The 16,647-nt window shown below is 52.6% G+C and overlaps 1 protein-coding gene across 1 annotated transcript; it reads right to left on the reverse strand.

Moving 5' to 3' along the window:
- Window positions 1-271: 271 nt before the first annotated feature.
- Window positions 272-15,414, reverse strand: Mfng (MFNG O-fucosylpeptide 3-beta-N-acetylglucosaminyltransferase). Its single transcript, XM_051189338.1, has 8 exons — window positions 14,963-15,414; window positions 9,470-9,518; window positions 9,089-9,191; window positions 7,712-7,865; window positions 4,615-4,700; window positions 3,050-3,215; window positions 1,814-1,899; window positions 272-1,010 (listed from the first exon to the last, which is right to left on the reverse strand). The coding sequence occupies exons 1-8, from the start codon at window positions 15,215-15,217 to the stop codon at window positions 944-946; spliced, it is 966 nt and encodes a 321-aa protein (XP_051045295.1). The 5' UTR covers window positions 15,218-15,414; the 3' UTR covers window positions 272-943.
- Between the last annotated feature and the right edge of the window lie 1,233 nt (window positions 15,415-16,647).

Raw genomic sequence — 16,647 nt, forward strand, 5'->3', positions numbered from 1 at the left:
GAGGTTCCCAGTCCATGCCCTGAGGGCAGGGAAAGGAGGCAGGGCTCCCAGTACTGCAACTCACATACCTATACCATAAATACATTCCCACATACCACACACACACACAAAAACGCATGCCATAGTCCTGATTCACCAAGTTGTCTCTCTCCCTGAACCAGGCTCTGAGCCACACACCACATCCCACCAACAAACATGGCTATCACCACTGATCAGAGTCCTTGGTCCAGTTAGGAACACTGGCTGCCCATGGCAGGAAACTGGGCACAGAGAGACTTAAATAAAGGTTTAATTTCTCACAGATCAGATCTCAGAAAGAACAGCTTTTCCCTCATGGTGGCAAAGGAGCTTCCCCAGATCCAGCCATCACACCCACATTGACAGTATGAAGAAAGAGTCTTGGGCTGTGAAACTTACTCCAGAAGCCTCAATTGGCTTTCCTCAGTTCCCACTGAGTATATGGTAATTTCTCACAACAAAGGCTGGGACAATAAACCAAAGGTATGTCACAATTGATAGGGACCCACCATGATCCATATGGCTTTGCTGAGCTTCCAAAGTTCAGGCCCAATGGCCAGGTACGGAGAGCCACGAGCAGCTGAGACCAGTCCCATAGCTGCAGGTCACAGACCCTGGTTTTGGCCCAATGGTACTGGTCTTCAAGGAATGACTACGGCCAGAGTCAGGGCACATGTCACTCTCAGGAAAGTAAGGACCCTGAGCACCCCTAACTCAAGTGTCCCCACAGTCTCTATGGTGTGACCAGGTGCCTGGCCTGACACACCTTCAACACCAACCACAGTCCAGGTCCTGGTCTTTGCTGTCACCCAGAGGTTCTACCAGGGACCATCTGTCAGTGGGCACTAGACCAGGAGCCCTCAGGATCACTTGGGGGGGAGGGGTCAGGCAGAAGTGTCCATCAACCTCACCAGCAGTTCAGAGCTCACAGTGCCACCACCAGGGGACACCAGGGTGTGTCCGGGTAGAGGAGACAATGGAGGGAGCGAAATCTGCAAAGAGGCCATCAAGGAAAGACAGTTACCCCAACCTCACTGACCCACGGGCACTGAGAACACTCAGTCCCGGTAACTCTGTGTCACATGGGCCTATCCCATACCTGGCAGGACAGTGGCATCCCCAGCCTCTACCCAGGAAAGGCCAACAGCACCCCCAGGATGTAGCAATCAGAACTTTCTCCAGACATTAGCAAAACCATCCCTGACTTGAGAGCCTCTCCTTTGAGATACCTGAAAGCCAGAGAAGACACCGAGAGCTCCCTGACTGAGTTCTAGAATCTTCAGGCTCACAAAAAAATATTTACATCTACTAACTGAGGCTGTGGCTCACATGCCTCTGCTGATAGGCAGCTCGATCCACTAAAAGGCAGCTCTTTTCAGGGCAGTGGTAGTGAATGCCTTTAATCTCAGCACTCAGCAGGCAGAGGCCAGCCTGGTCTGCAGAGTCTGGAAAAACAAATAAAAAAGGCAGCTCCCTTACTTCTTGGAGCTCTTGAGTTTCTTCTTCCCTACACTGAGCCAAATTCTATCTCCTCAAAAGGGGTGTGTTTACCATAGCCCTGGCCATAGGACTCTTGGAACAGCCATGGGCCCCAGTGCTACAAAAGGAGAGACGAAAGCCCAGAGAGAATAAGACACGTACCTAAGGTCACACAGAGAGAATGTAAACCTATTCTCCCTGCTCCTACTTCTGTGTACTCAGCCACCATGACCCGTGGCACCACTTTCCCTCAAGGCCCTTCCATCTTCAGGTGCCTAGGTCCCCACCTCCACCCTGCACCTCAGCCCACACCCACCTGGAGGGGTCCTCTTCATGGGAGAAGGGGCCCTGTAGCTTGATGATGTTCAGTTTCCCCTCAAAGACACCGTAGCTGAGGGTAACCTGGGGGGGGGGAGATGGGGAGGTATTTGGGGTGGCCCACAGGGGAGTATTTTGACACCAGCAGAGAAGACCCTGGGCCTTCAGAGAGGCCCGGCAATTGGGCCTCCTGCACTAATGGAGCCCAGTCCCTCCCCAAAGGCACTGCAACCTGAAGGCTCCCTCCTGCCTCCATCTGCATGGTTCCAGCAACCATGCTTGCCCAGGACACTGGCAATTCCCTCTTAACGGGTTTGAACGCCTCAGCTGAGTGCCTGGACTACCTCGGAGGTTTCCACAGCCCCGTGCAGGTCTCAGCCAGTCCTGGACTGTACCAGGTCAGCTAAGAAGCAGACACATGCCATAACTAAAGATTGATGGCTTGGTGGTCCCCACTCTGGCTACACCTCACTCTGTGCCACAGTTAGCTTAGTCTTCTGGGCCTCAGTTTTCCCATTTATAGAATGGGGATAATATTTGTGGTTGGCCTTTGGAGATTCATATTTAGACAGGGGCTGAAGCTTCTGATCCTCCTGCCTCTACTTCAAAGTGCTGGATTAGAGGTTTGCACCACAAGACCTGGTTTCTGAAGATCTAGGAATGCCAGATCCTGTCCCTCCTTGCTACTCAGTTTCATATGAGTTTCTGTCACATGTGACTCTGTAGGGCAGGAAACCTCAGGCCCTCTGGCCAGGCAGTGGGGCTGGCAGGCAGGTCTGCAAGCCAAGTCAGTCTGTCCCAAGAGCAGTTATGGCCTGCCAGGTGCAGTTTAATCATCTATTCATCACTCATTAAGGGCTTTGAGGACCAGGAGCAGGACCAGGAGCTTGTGATGGAGGGGACTTCAGACAGGAGTCAGAAGGGCCACCTGGCTCTTCCAGCTGGCTCCTCAGGAGGGCAGTATAGAGGATGGAGGGTTCAGAGCAGAAAGAGAAACAAGGGGGACACCTGGGGACATCACCCATGCCTATAAAGTCCTCCCAGACAGAAGGGATAGGAGACCTGAGCTACTGTGTCTAAAAGGGGTGCACTGCTCCCAGGCCCCTGTTTCCCCGTCAGTATGTGATGGCCAAGCCCCATAAGCTCAAGTTCCAGGTTGATTTCAAGTACCCCAACCTTCCCCTGGGGAGACCCTTTTTCCTTGCCCGCTCCCTCTGCTCTGCAGTTGGCTCACCTGCTCCAGAAGCTGGGCAGCCCCCAACAGCTGCAGGGTCTCCAAGTGTGAATGGAAAAGGGGGCTGGGCTGCAGGTGACCCCCCAGCTTGCACTCAATGATATAGCCCACAGTACAGTCGTCAGGGAGCTGGATGAGAGCGGAGGTGTCCACGAAGTGGGAGCCGCTGAAACACAGAGCTGGGCGGTGGCCACTGACCCAGGCCCTGCACAGCTGAGTCCCCTCCCACCTCCCGGAAGGGCCAGTGCTGGACCAGCACAGTGCACTAGGACACTGGGCAAGTCTGGAACTTGGGGAGTCTCAGGCTCCTCCCCTGAGAAATAGGTTGACAGCAGCCTTGCCTAGAAGGTCCTAGAAGGACTGGGTAGAGGAATGGTGAGGAGCCCTGCTAAATGTATCCTTTCTTCTCCCCTTTTTATCTCATTCATTCACTCAGATTCACTGCTCAGCTTGACACCCCCTGGCTCCTTGTACCTCACTAGCAATGAGGAACCCAGACATGAGAAAGAGGTGCTTCCTGCCTGCCACAGACTGGGGTACTGAGGCTGGAGCCAAGGCAGAGGGATGCATGTGGTTTGGGGGGGCTGGGGAGAAAATGTGGCCTTCCCAGAGGCAGCAGTAGGTTTCCAGTGACATCAGCCAGTGTCCCAGGAAACAACTCCTGACTGTCCTGGGCTATCAATGTCCTTTCCCCCAGGATAACTGGTCAGGGTGGGGTGGGCACCTGAGAGTACCCCAGGTGCAAATTTAGATGGGGATCGGTACCACAGAGGTGGGCAAAACACACCAGAGCACCCAAGTCATAGAGACGACAGGTATGTGACTGCTCTGGGCTTGCCCTAGGGACACCATGCCACACGATGACGCTGACATACTGAATCCTCTGGAAAACAAAAGGCAAGCAGGGACAGTGGCTGAGCAGCTGGATGACCTTGAACCTGGGTAACCTAGGGTTTGTAACCTCTCATGAGGGTTCTAAAAGTGGCACTGCCCTCCCTGCTGTTACAGTCCTCCTGATGAAGCACAGCCTAACTTGAGGCAAAGACCCATGCAAGCTCATGGCCACTGACGTCAGCCTGGGAAAAGGCCATTCTCAGCTACCTTCAGAATGGTGGTACTCCCCCCACCCCCAATACTCCCAGGGTCCCTCTCCTGTGGGGGGCCTACAGGGATGTCTCAGATACAACGCCACCTCTTCCAGGAAGCCTTCCTCCTGTCCCTAGTCAATAGTCCCTCTCCCCCATCTCTGAGGGCTTCCGTGCTTAACCCCATAAACATCAACTGTCAGAAGATAAGAATGGGTTCCCCTGAGCTGCAGATGGTGTCCACACAGATGTTTTTCCGCTAAGTCTTTGCAATGCCATTGGCCACTATATTTTCAGTTCCATTCATACATGGGGAAGTTAAGTGAACCACACTCCCTAGATGTTGACGACAGAAATGTTCCCCACAGGCCTAGGCTGCACTGACACAACTGAATAAGAGGCAGTTCCCCTGGGGACTCTCTTGCCCCTCCCACCTCAAGGCCTTTCCCACCCTCCTACCACTCCCAAGTCTCTGCTTACCTGGCCCATGGCACCATCTTCAAAGCCAGCTGGCGGCTGATGCAAAAGCCAGCACCCCCTGTGGCAAACCAGAACTGTACCAGCTTCTGGAAAAAGGACAGCAGAGATGGGCAGTGAGCCCAGGGAACTCAGGGGCACCAGCTGGACTGCCCCTTCCCCCCAGCCACCATGACCCCAAAGCTCTGTGCTTCACACCTCACTGGAGGCTAGAGCCTGGCCCAGTGTCACACAGGTAATTATGAGTGGTGAGGCCACAGGGGCATTCCAAACCAGAGTCTGGCTTCCTGAAGACGAAGGGTTTGGTCTGAGACATCTCTGTAGGCCCCCATAGGAGAGGGATCCTAGGGGTGGTAGTGACAGAGAGACATGTGACATTTTACCCTCTTCCTTTGGGGAACCCAGTACTGTCTCCCCTAGGTCACAGAGGTGGCCAGGTGCTTCTAGAATAAATTACAAGACTGGGCCCCTTGGCCTAGCAATAAGCACATGACTTAGGCCAGCCAATTAGATCCCTTCCCAAAGTGCTCTAGGAAGACTACAGCAGAGAGGCCTCCATACAGGGTCACTAGCCTGAGGAGCAGTGTTCTCTAATGTCAGCTACACCAAGCCTCCTACTCTCACCTTCCCTGCCCCAAGAATGATAAAGAGCATGAAGCCACACTAGAGTAAAGAGGGGACAATCTTGGGAGCACCTGTGGACAGGCAGCACCTTGACATCTCCATCCAGCAAAGGGCAGCATCCCTTCCGCCATTTTCTGACCCCTCCACCACCTTCACCTCAGCCCCAGTCTCTTCCCAGCTCTCTCGTGATGACCCTGAATTCACCTGTGGGTTCTCCAAACCTTGGGGAGAACTTTTCCCTTCTGCAATTTCATGTCTTGGTCTAAAAATACCACCATGTCCCCAAACCTTCCTGCAAGCAAGCAGTCGGTGCTTAATAAATGCATCTTGTACTGGGCTGAGCTTTCCCCATGATACTTTTGTGGAAAGACACCTAGGAGGAGTTCCAAGTCTCCATCTCCCCCTTTGCCCAGCTGTGGGACCTCAAGGGAGCCACTTCCAGGGCCTAGGCTTTCAATTAGGCTCGGGAGCACAGATGCTCCTTTCTAATTTACTTCTACAAATGTCATTTAGAGACAGTTTAGAGTTCCAAGAGGCAGAATGAGCATTCAGGAAGTGTTTAATAAATGTGTGCTTTATTAAAATTAACAAGTGTAGGGCTGGAGAGGGCTGAGAGGTTAGGAGCACTGGCTGCTCTTCCAGGGGTCCTGAGTTCAATTCCCAGTCACATGGTGACTCACAACCATCTATAATGAGATTTGGCACCCCCTTCTGGTGTGCAGGCATACATGATGCAGAATGTTATATATATAATAAATAAATCTAAATAAATAAATAAAAACAAATGTGTGGATCCCACTCCTGTGTAATTATAGCAACTGAAAGGGCCTCAATCTGAGCAATCCCTGTGCCTGGCCCTGTGCTGAGGGCTGTGTAAGGACTGTACCCCAAGCGCACCGAACAGGGAACAGAGGACTGAGGTCACTTGCCTCAGAGAACAGAGCAGGAACCAAGGCCAGGCCAGAGCTCTTTTCCCTTTGCTGCCTAACCCTGAATAACTCCAGGCTCTGCATTGGCCTAGGCACTCTGGGGTTCTGGAACATTCCAAGACAGAATAGGGGGTGAGGGACTCTCCCTTTGGTGGTATATTCCAAGGAGAGCATCATGCATATTGTGGGTGCACTGGTTAACTTGACTCTAGTTTGTGTCAACTTAGAGATAATTGGGAAACTGGGAAGAGGGACCCTCAATTAAGACAATGCCTCCATTAGATTGGCTTGTAAGCAAGTCTGTGAGGCCTTTTCTTTACTTTCTTTTTTTTTTTTTTTTTTTTTTTTTTTTTTTGTTGTTGTTGCTGTTGCTGTTGCTGTTTGAGACAGGGTTCTCTGCAGCTTTGGAGCCTGTCCTGGAACTCACTCTGTAGACCAGGCTGTCCTCTAACCCTGCTCCACAGAAGAGAAACTGATACACAAAGAGGTTGCTCAACTTCAATCAGGGTCACCAAGCCAGGAGTGACAGGGCTGCCATATGAACCCAGGGAGACTTGCTCCAGCCTGGAATCCTCAGGCCTGGAAGCAGAGAGGCTCAATCTGGATGGGAAGTCAGAGCGGAGGCTGGGGACACCCCTCGGTTCACCTGGAGTGGCACATGCATGCACACCCTGGGGCCCATGAAGATTTAATTAGGGCTCAGCGACTGATGAGTTACTGATAATTAAGGCTCCAGTTTCCCCAGAGCAGCAGATGGTGGCCTGGGAGAGGGGGAAGCCCCAAGCATCGGCTCCTGCTCCAAGCAGGGCCTCCTGGGAGCAGGCCTCTTCCTCCCTGCCTTCTTCCTACCCTGGGGTTACTACCCGAGCTCCAGAAACTAGGCAGACTGGGGGCAGGAAAGAACGGTGCCATTAGAGGCAAAACCTCTTTATTTATCTGGTGTCTGGTAGAAGCATGGCCCAGTCCTCCCAGGTTTCGCTTGTTTTCTAACCTGGCATAGTGAACATCGTATGACTGTAGGGTTCCACAGTGTAACTGATTCTAGGACCCCTAGCTCCTGGTGTCCACGCTTCAGTGGCTGGGCAGTGAAGAAGTTAGGGGGTCTACAGCCCTGGCCCAGCAATAACTTGGTATGTTTCACTCTATAGCCCAGGCTGGCCTGAGAATCATCTATGTAACCCTGGCTGGCCTTGAATCAGCTATAGCTGCCTCAGCCTCCCCAAGTGGTGGGGTAATAGACATGCACCCCATGGTGCTGGGGATCAAACCTAGGGCTTCGCACCTCAAGCACTTTACCAACTGAGCTCCAGCCCCAGCCCAAAACTGTTGTGTTTTAAGATCCTATACAAATCCATGCTTGATATCAGGTGCTTGGGGGCTTGGCCATGGATGGAGTCAAGAAAGCCCAGCAGAACTTGCCAAGCCAGGGCTCTTGGATGACCCAGGCCTTATTAAGCAATCAAGCCCCGCCTCCTGGATAGGTCCCGCCCCTAGTACCAGCCCACCCTGAGAGCAAGAACCAACTGGAAAAGGAGGAAGGGGCATACCGTGCGGTTTTTTGCTTGCAGCTCAGAGGCGTGGATGGGCCGGTTCAGGCTGGGCTTGCCTACATAGACATCAAGGTCCCGCGGGAATGTCTTCAACAGCTGTAACAGTGCCCTGGGGTTCACATAGTTGTCATCATCCACATGACAGAACCACCTGTGGGGGTGGGGCCACAATGAACTTGTGGAAAGGCTGTGTTCCTGGGCTCCCACAATCAAGAGATAACTACTACAGGTTGGATAGCTGTCAGGGTAGATGAAAGGTGAAGAATAAAACTCAACGCCATCTTTGCAGGCACTGGGTCAAAATCTTCCAGAGTCCGACCTCATGGTTTACTCTTCTTACACATTTAAGCAAAGTAAAACTTTGGGAAAAGATTACCATGTGACAATCATCACAACAAAGCTTTAGGCAGAGAGAGCTTCATCGAAACTCCCTAGCAAAGTGGCAAAACCTGTGACCTTTGCAATAAGAATGAATTCTATTGGATGATAAACAGAGCTCAGTGCTAGGGCCTAGAGCAGTGGTTCTCAACCTGTGGGGCGTAATCCCTCTGAGGTTCAAGCAACTCTTCACCAGGGTCACCCAAGACCATCAGAAATATAAGACATTTACATTATGGTTCATAACAGTAGCAAAATTACAGCTATGAAGCAGCAATGAAAATAATTTTATGGTTGGAGTCACCACAACATGAGGAAATGACTTAAAGGGTGAAAGCATCAGGAAGGTTGAGAACCCTGACCCAGAGGAAGGATCTATGATAAACAGATTGTATCAGTGGAGGATGCAGAGTACATGGGGCCAGCAAGCCCCAGAGCCTGCTTGTCTATACTACCTAGCACTGGGGTTAGAAGCATGAGTATGTGATTTGGGGTAGGTACTGGGTATCAAACTCAGGTCCTTGGGCTTTGCACAGTAAATATTTTACCTACTGAGCCATCTCCTCAGCTCCACCACTCCACCTTTTCAACAGAACACTCAATTCAAAAGGAGGTCTGAGGCCAGCGAGATGACTCAGGGGGTAAAGGCACCTGCCAGAAATACGATGGAAAAGAGAACTAATTCCCAAAAGTTGTCCTCTGACTTTCATACAATGCTTCGTCATACATACACCAACACATGTATACACACAGAAAGACACATACAGATAAATAAATATAACAAACAAACAAGTGTAATTCTAAAAAACTAAGCCAGGCAGGCAGATCTCTGTGAGTTTGAAGCTAGCCTGGTCTACAGAGTAGTACCAGGATAGCCAGAGCTACATAGTGAGACCCTGTCTCCAAAAAAATAATGGAAACAAAACAAAACAAAAAAGTTAAAGAGATGGCCTGAGGCAAAAGTCACTCCAGCCCCAGTGACCCTGCAACACTGACCTGAGCCCACTGGCCAAGAAGGCATCGAACTCTGCAGCCATCTTGCAAGATAGAGCAGGGTGACTATGCTCTGCAGAACAGTTGGTGACCACAAGGTGGGAACCTGGAAATGGGAAGAAGTCATGGGACCTGCCCAGCCCCTCACCCCCCCATAACACTGACCCTTGGAAACATAGGACGAGGTTGGGCCTCAGAGAGCCTGAGGGCTCATCCCCTCCCAGGAGAACTGAGGCAGCAGCCTCTTACACCTACTCTGCTTCTGGAGGTAGTCCCCAATGACAAAGGTAGGAGACATAATTCCTGGGGACCCCAAGATCCCATCACAGCCCCGCTGCTTTTCCTGACCACAGTGGAGGACCACCGCCCCAGCTGAGGAGTTACCCAGTCTCTCCTGGAGGTTTTCATCTGGGCTGTCCGTGAAGATGAAGGTCTGTGGGGAGAAGGAGGCATCAAGATAGGTTATGGAGGGAGGCCACAGCCCACCAAGGCCACACCCCAGATTAAGCCACACACGGGGACACAGAGACTGCAGACTTCTGTCCTCTGTCCTCAGATACCCCCCCCCATGCTCACGTACATCTAAGTTCTCAAGGACACACAACTCCAGCTTGAACCACCCTATGTGTGTCTGCTCTCCAGGGCCACACACCCTTAGCTGGCTCATCCCTCTTCTGTGCTGTATAAGAAAACAGGCTGTAAACCAGGTAGTGGGGGTGCACATCTTTAATTCCAGCACTCCGGAGGCAGAGACAAGAGGATCTCTGAGTTTGAGGCCAGCCTACACTATAGTGTGAGTTCCAGGACAGCCAAGACTACACAGAGAAACCCTGTCTCAAAAAACAAACAAAACCAAAGAAGGAAGAGAAGGAGAAGAAGAGAAAAGAAAGCAGGTTAAGCAAGCCATAGGGAGCAAGCCAGTAAGCAGCCCCTCCATGGCCTCTGCATCAGCTCCTGCCTCTGGGTTCCTGCCTTGCCTTCCTGCCCTGCCTTCCTTCAGGATGGACTGTAACCTGTGAGCTGAAATAAACCCTGCCCTTCCCAAGTTGCTTTTGGTCATGGTGTTTATCACAGCATAGAAAGCAAACCTAACCCTAACTCACAGGTGTGTACAAACTGAAGGGTTTTCCCCACCACAACCTCACATACCACACCATTAGGGAACAGCCACACCATACAACCACAAACCCTTGTCCAAGTGCAGAGGCCCCTGAGAACCCCAGGAGCCTCACACACTGGATCTCTGCTTTCTCAGATTGGGCATGAGTCGGGAGGGTCACTCACACCTCCTCTCCAGTGGCTTTTTAAAGATGAGCTGAGTGGGGTTCCACTCAGACCTGGACTATTTCTTATTTTGCTTATTTATTGAAACAAGGTCTCATACCATAGATCAGGCTAACCTGGAACTCAACTACATAACTCCAAACTGTCCTGAAACTAGTGACGATCCTCATGTACTGGCTTCATGTAACCTGGCATGACTGGGACATTACTTGCCACCCCTAGGTGGGTGAGAATCAATCTACTAGTCAACCAAATACCAACTCCAAGCCAGCCAGCTTCAAAACCTCCAGAATCTTCCTATAAGCAAGACAGAGTGGAAGCAGGCAGGCAATATGTCACCCCCCCACCCCAGAGCTAGCCCAGCCCAGTGTATACAGAACTTCCCTACTGCCCAAATAACACATTATCACAAAACATCTTGAAGGCCTTTGGTGGTGTCCTGACCCTTGGGCTGTTCTGCCAGCATTTCGAACAATTTTGAACCTCTTCTAAGCAAGGGCTAAGAAAACAGTGTGCCTCTCCCCTCAGTATTCAAGACCTCTGGAATGCCCACCCCCAACTGCCCCCAGGCCTGTATGACCTCCTTTATCATCCCTCTAAGACCAGGCCTCCAGTCACAGACCCACAATGTCTTCACACCACAAACCAAAACAGCCCCTGTCCTGAGCCTCAGTTTACCTATCTGCAGAGTAGGAGAGTAAAATATCTGTATGAACAAAGTGAGATTCATGTAAGACAAGAGAGAGTGGACAGGAAGTTAGAATTGACAGGGAAGGCAGGCTCTACTTCTTACAGCTCACAGGGAACGGGCACAGGAGGCCAAAAGCCGGGGGCAGGGCACTGGGAAAGAGGGCATGAGGGACCAGGCCTCTCTCCCAAGGCCTATGACTACAAGTTTACTTCTGAGCCACTCTGCCTTGACCCTCAGACCTACTGTCCTCTCAGGATCAGATAGATAGCACCCATACCCACCTGTTAATGTCATCCATGACTCCCTATGTCCCTTAGGATAGTGTGGTCTGGTCTGGAGAGATGGCTTAGTGATTAAGAATACTGCCTACTCTTCCAGAGGACCCCAGTTCAATTCCCAGCAGCCACATGGGGAATCCAATGCCCTCTGTGGGTACTGTTCATATATAATGCACAGACCTACATGCAGGCAAAAACACCCATACACATAAAATAAACACATTTTTTAAAAAAGTTAAATGTGGCTGGACAGTGGTGGCACTCACCTTTAATCCCAGCACTCAGGAGGCAGAGGCAGGCAGATCTAGAAAGCTACACAGAGAAACCCGTATATGGGGTGAGGAGGAGTTAAGTGTGGTCAAGGAAGAGACATCTGACCCTTGCCACCTGATGTGACTTTACCTCAGCCCTTCCTGCCCTACCCCTGGGGGATCTCTACTCAGATTTCTTTCAGTTATCCCAACACATTAGGGACATGCCTTTTGCATATTCTGAGCTCTTTGAACCTCAAACTGCCAACTCTAGCACCTCCCCCTAAAAGACCTTCCCTGACACCTGTCCCAGAGTCCCCCTGTACTCTTCTTAGACCCCACTTTCTCCTCAGTCCCTCCTGCCAGAAGATAAGGATCTGTCTGTCCCCAGTGTCCCAGGTCCTGGCTCTCTCTCAGGGCCTTCCTAGCCTTCTTCCTGGCATCTGCCTCTGCCTGTCACGTTGAGCTGGTAGCAGAGCCCTGGGTATTCTGGAGTGGCCTAGGCCTGGTGTCTTCCACTCCACCCCTCCCACACACAGTAGTATGGCCTGGACCTTGGAGCCCCTCTCCACACCTGTGGCCTGGCCTCCTGCTGAGCCTCAGCTTCTAAAATCTCTGTCACAATATCTTTTCCCTGGATGCTGGAACATCAGGACTGAGCCCCTAAAAAGTACAAGCAAGGGCCAGCATTGGAGCTGTGGCATAGCACTTTCCCAGCATGCTCAGGCCTTGGGTTCAATCTCTAACACTTGGGGGGAGGGGGCCCACACACACACAAAGGCAATGCACTTGCCCCTATGAGGTCCTGGATTCCATGGCCAGCATCAAAAGGTGACCCCCCCCACCCTCCACACAGCTGTGCCCTCTTCCCATTTGCTGGTCCCAAAGCCTTAGTGTCACAGTGCCCGTTTTCTTCCCCTTGTGCCTCATGTGGTCTGCCCACTCATCTCATCCCCCACACTATCCTGACTTCTGTCTTTCTCTGTCTCCAAGACCCAAGGCCCAACCCTTCTCCTGGGTCGCCAGGCTGTCTGTCTTCCTTGGCCTCTGACTGCATTCTGCCCTCACCCAAGTCTACTCGCAACACAGCTCCAGAAGAAGCTAGCCAAGGAGTCGGGGGGGGGGGGTTGGGAGGGGGGCTTTCTTGCCTAACCGTTTTTCACCAAGCGGTCATGGGGTAGCAGAAGTCACCCAAGTCCAGAGCATGGGACAAACAGGCTGAGAATGTTTGCTAAGGTGGGGTGGGAGGTGCAGCAGAGTTAAGGAAAGGACTAAGATCCAGGCCAGAGTCTGGGGTGGGAGAAGGCCCAAGAGCCTGTGGTTTTAGTTCTTGGGAGCATAGGATAGCGGGTAGAAGCAGCAGGCTGCATTTGATTTATTTAAGTGAGAGAGCCAGACAATAGTTAGTTACAGCTCCTTAGACTGGGAAACAAAGAGGCTGCAGGCTGGCAGGCTGCTGGGGCATGGGGGGGGGGATGTAACGGGGGTGCAGGGACCATCTGCTGCAGTGAAGGGGAGAGGAGACTGAAGCCATCTCCCCCTGCCCAGCCCCCTTCTGGGAGGGACTGGAGGGAGAAAGGCTCCTTCAAGCTCAAAACACACAAAACAGCCTTCCCCGCCCACCCCCTCTGCCAGACAAAGGCCATACACGAGTCCATCCCAGCACACTGAGCTGGGGCCACCTGTCACCCTATCACCTTTAACCAGCTGGGTGCCCAGCACTGGGGTTAACCAACTAGGGCTGTTTCCAGACACACTTGTATTGTGCAAATGTGGAAACTGCGGGTCCATAGCCAAGATCACGGGAAGAAATAAGCCTAGAAGTAAGGAACAGGTCTCCCTGTCTCTCACCTACCTTTTACATCCTACCATCCTTCAGGAACCTTTTCCCTTGCTCTGGTTGGGCTCCAATGCCTCTCCTGCCTCCACCTGACCTCACTGTGGATGGGAAGTCAGTGCCTGCTGTGCAAGTGGTTAGCAGGGTTGAGCGGTGCTGTGTCCCTGACTGCAGCCCTTAGAGGAGCTGACAGGTGGTCAGCCTTGTTCTGCCAGGCACTAACACCTGAGCTGATAGCCCAGGACTAGCACTCCAGTAACCCTGGAAGCTCTGGCTTGCCCCCTACCCCCACCCCAGAAAAGAAAGGGGCCCAGTTGAGAAGCAGGAGGGAATCCCACTGTGCCTTTCTGGGTGACTCTGGCCAGCCTGTCCTCATCTGCAGCCTTAGTTTCCTCATTTGGGGCTAGGGCACATCATGGTGAGAAGACAGGAAAGCGCCGGGGACCACGTGAAGTCTTGCTCCCTGGCGCATTCAGACACAGCTCCAAAAACAGGAAGGTCTGTACAGAGGGCCAGCCCTGCTGGCTTCCGAGGAGGAACCACACTCTCCTCAAGACAAAAAAAACTGTATGGGGGTGGGGGCTGGAGGTGCAGGGAACTCTACTGGGAAACAGTTCATGCCTGTGCCGGACACTGAGCCAGGAAGCAAGGAAGAGGGCCCACCTCTCCCTCACTGAACTGCCTCTTCTCCTTGGCCTTCCCTCCAAGGGCTCAGTCACTTCCTCCCACAGAGCCAGCAGTCACAATGGGGACCAGTATGTGTGCACAGGTGCATGAGACCACTTCTTCCTCTCCTGAGGTGGTCTAAACACCCCCATCGCTGGCTTTGATTGATGGGGTCTTGAGTATGGGGAGGAGGGCTCTGCTTCCAGGAACTACTCTTTACCCACACTTTCTTATGACTGTGTTTAGCATACATGTGTGTGAGCACATGTATACACACACACACACACACACACACACAGATATTCCACAAGCCAGGCAGATCTCCAGCTCACCTTGACCTCCTGACCACTCTGCCTTAGCCATTGTATCCCAGTGGCAGTTCAGGAAACCGGGAGGCTAGACACTGCCCTCACACCCTTAGCAGCTCAGTGGGGCAGGAACTGAGAGGAAGCCTCCTTCAAGCAGGTCACACCTCAACATCTCCCCAGCAGCCGCCACACCATACCCCTGCTACTTGCTCAGAGCCGAGGTAGGCAACTACTCAGGTCTGGTGGGTTGCACCTTCCTATGGACTCTTAATATCCACCACCACCCTGAGGCAAGTTAGGGCCAAGAATCTAGGAGAAGGGGGTGCCCTAAGAAGACAGAGAAGCCTAGAACAAGGGCCCCACACTGAACCCAACAGATACAGACGTATGAGTCTGAGGAGCCCTGGAGGGTGGCAATGGGGGTGGGCATGAAGGAAAGATTGAGTGGAAAGAGACCCCAGAAGGACTCCACAGTGGGCAGCTTCTTCCAAACCATCAGGAAGACCCCTGTGAACCCCTCAGCTAGGAGCTCTCTCAGGCCCTAAGGTGGCCTGCCTGTCACCTGTTGCCTGGTCCTGGAGACCCACGTGTCAAGCAGCAGGTCTAGGCGGGAGCGATGAAAGGCCCAGGTAGTCTTGACTGCGATGAAGATGTCGCCCAGCTGCAGTTCCAGGGACCCTGGGTTCGGTTGGTTAAGTCTGAGTGTGTCCTGTGCCATCCGCAAGGACAAGCTTGAGTAGTATCGTAGAGACAGGAGTCCCACGCACAGGAGGGTAAAGAGGGCTCCTGCCAGGCTCCGAAAGGCCCGGCAGTGCATTGGTACCAGGCCCCCAAACAGTTCAGCCCCCGACTCCCCAATCAGTCTGGAGTGGGAGGCTGGTCAGGCGGGGGCCCTGGTACAGGCAAAAGTCTGGCAGGCATCGAGGGCCAGGCACCGATGGGAAAGGAGGAAGCTGGGTCTCCAAACCTACAGGCCGAGCCACCACTGTCTCGCCAGCGCCAGCCGGCAGAGGCCACCAGTCCGCCACCTGCTTCTAGACCCTCCCTCCCTCCAGGCGGAACCGCTTGGTTCCTGACCCCGCCCCTGCTTCAGCCCGAGGGGCGGGGCTAGGCCTGGGAAGCCCCAGAGGCGTCAGCAGGCAGTCACCCACTGAAGTGGGGCCCCTCAGCCTCCCTACGCCCACAGCCCTGTCTCTGGCTCCTACAATACCCATTATTTCAGAGAGTCCACAGTCCTGGCTGGGTCCTGGCTCACTTTCCCTCCTGCCTGCCCTCCCCATCACCCACACACATCAGGACTGTGCCCACTGTACCATCCTCCCTAGAGATCATTTCTTGCTTTCTTTGAATCTGTACACAAATATTATTTCCACCACGAGACTTCCCCTGTCCACTTTATTTAAACAACTCCCCTTTCTTGGGGAAACCTAGACCCTTCTCTACTTTGTCTTCCAGCTGCACAGTGCGTATTTGACATATTTTACATACTTATTGTCTTAATCATGAGACTACTGGGGCAAGGGGTTTCTTCTCTTTTGTGGACTATCCAGAGCCCAGGAAAGTGCTTGTTGGCTGTGAATGGATCTAGGCCTGCACTAGGACAATGAGGCAAGCCAGTCCCAGCCTGAACCCTTCACACCCACCTCTTCAAAACAGTGCCACCAGGGAGATGCATAAGCTCGGTGCTGGGTTCAGATCCCGGACAGGGCCACTACCTAGGTGTCTAGCATTAGACAGGATATTTCTATCAGTTATAAAATGATAGTGTGGGCTGGCAAGATGATTCATCGGGTAAGGGCGCTTGGCACCAAGCTTGAGGACCTGAGTTCAATTCCCAGGTACAAGCACATGCCCAGTCCTGAAAGCTGGCCTCTGACCTCCACACAGGTGTGCAGAACTACAGCAAATTCCTTATAGAAAGGACTCTGGTAGCAAGTAAGAAGGCTCAGCAGGTAAAGTAGCTAACTGACAAGGCCGATGACCCAAGTTCGATCTCCAGGACCCATATGATGGACTCCTATTCCCTCCTGCACACACAATAAACATGTTTGGGAGTGAAATCCTAGCTCTCAAAGCCAAGGGGCACCTCTTCCAGTCAGTGTGCCAGGCCTGCTGCTCCTGGAGGCTACCATCCTCACTCTAGAAGAGGGGTCTCAGACATCCACACATCCACGATGTATTCTGGGTCCTGAACCACTCAAGCCACTCATGTCCTGCTGGCTTCAGTGACCTGCACCGGAGGGCACT

The sequence above is a fragment of the Phodopus roborovskii genome, unplaced genomic scaffold (assembly GCF_943737965.1).
Source record: "Phodopus roborovskii unplaced genomic scaffold, PHOROB, whole genome shotgun sequence".
Classification (NCBI taxonomy): Eukaryota; Metazoa; Chordata; class Mammalia; order Rodentia; family Cricetidae; genus Phodopus; species Phodopus roborovskii.

What these genes read in the sequence shown, in the direction of transcription:
- Mfng (XM_051189338.1), bottom strand. Translation starts at nt 15,217, where the DNA reads ATGCACTGCCGGGCCTTTCGGAGCCTGGCAGGAGCCCTCTTTACCCTC. An exon ending in AAGATGGTGCCATGGGCCAG is followed by an intron (nt 3,216 to 4,614) that starts GTAAGCAGAGAC and finishes TCTGTGTTTCAG; the next exon opens with CGGCTCCCACTTCGTGGACA. An exon ending in CTGCCCAGCTTCTGGAGCAG is followed by an intron (nt 1,900 to 3,049) that starts GTGAGCCAACTG and finishes CCCCCCCCCCAG; the next exon opens with GTTACCCTCAGCTACGGTGT.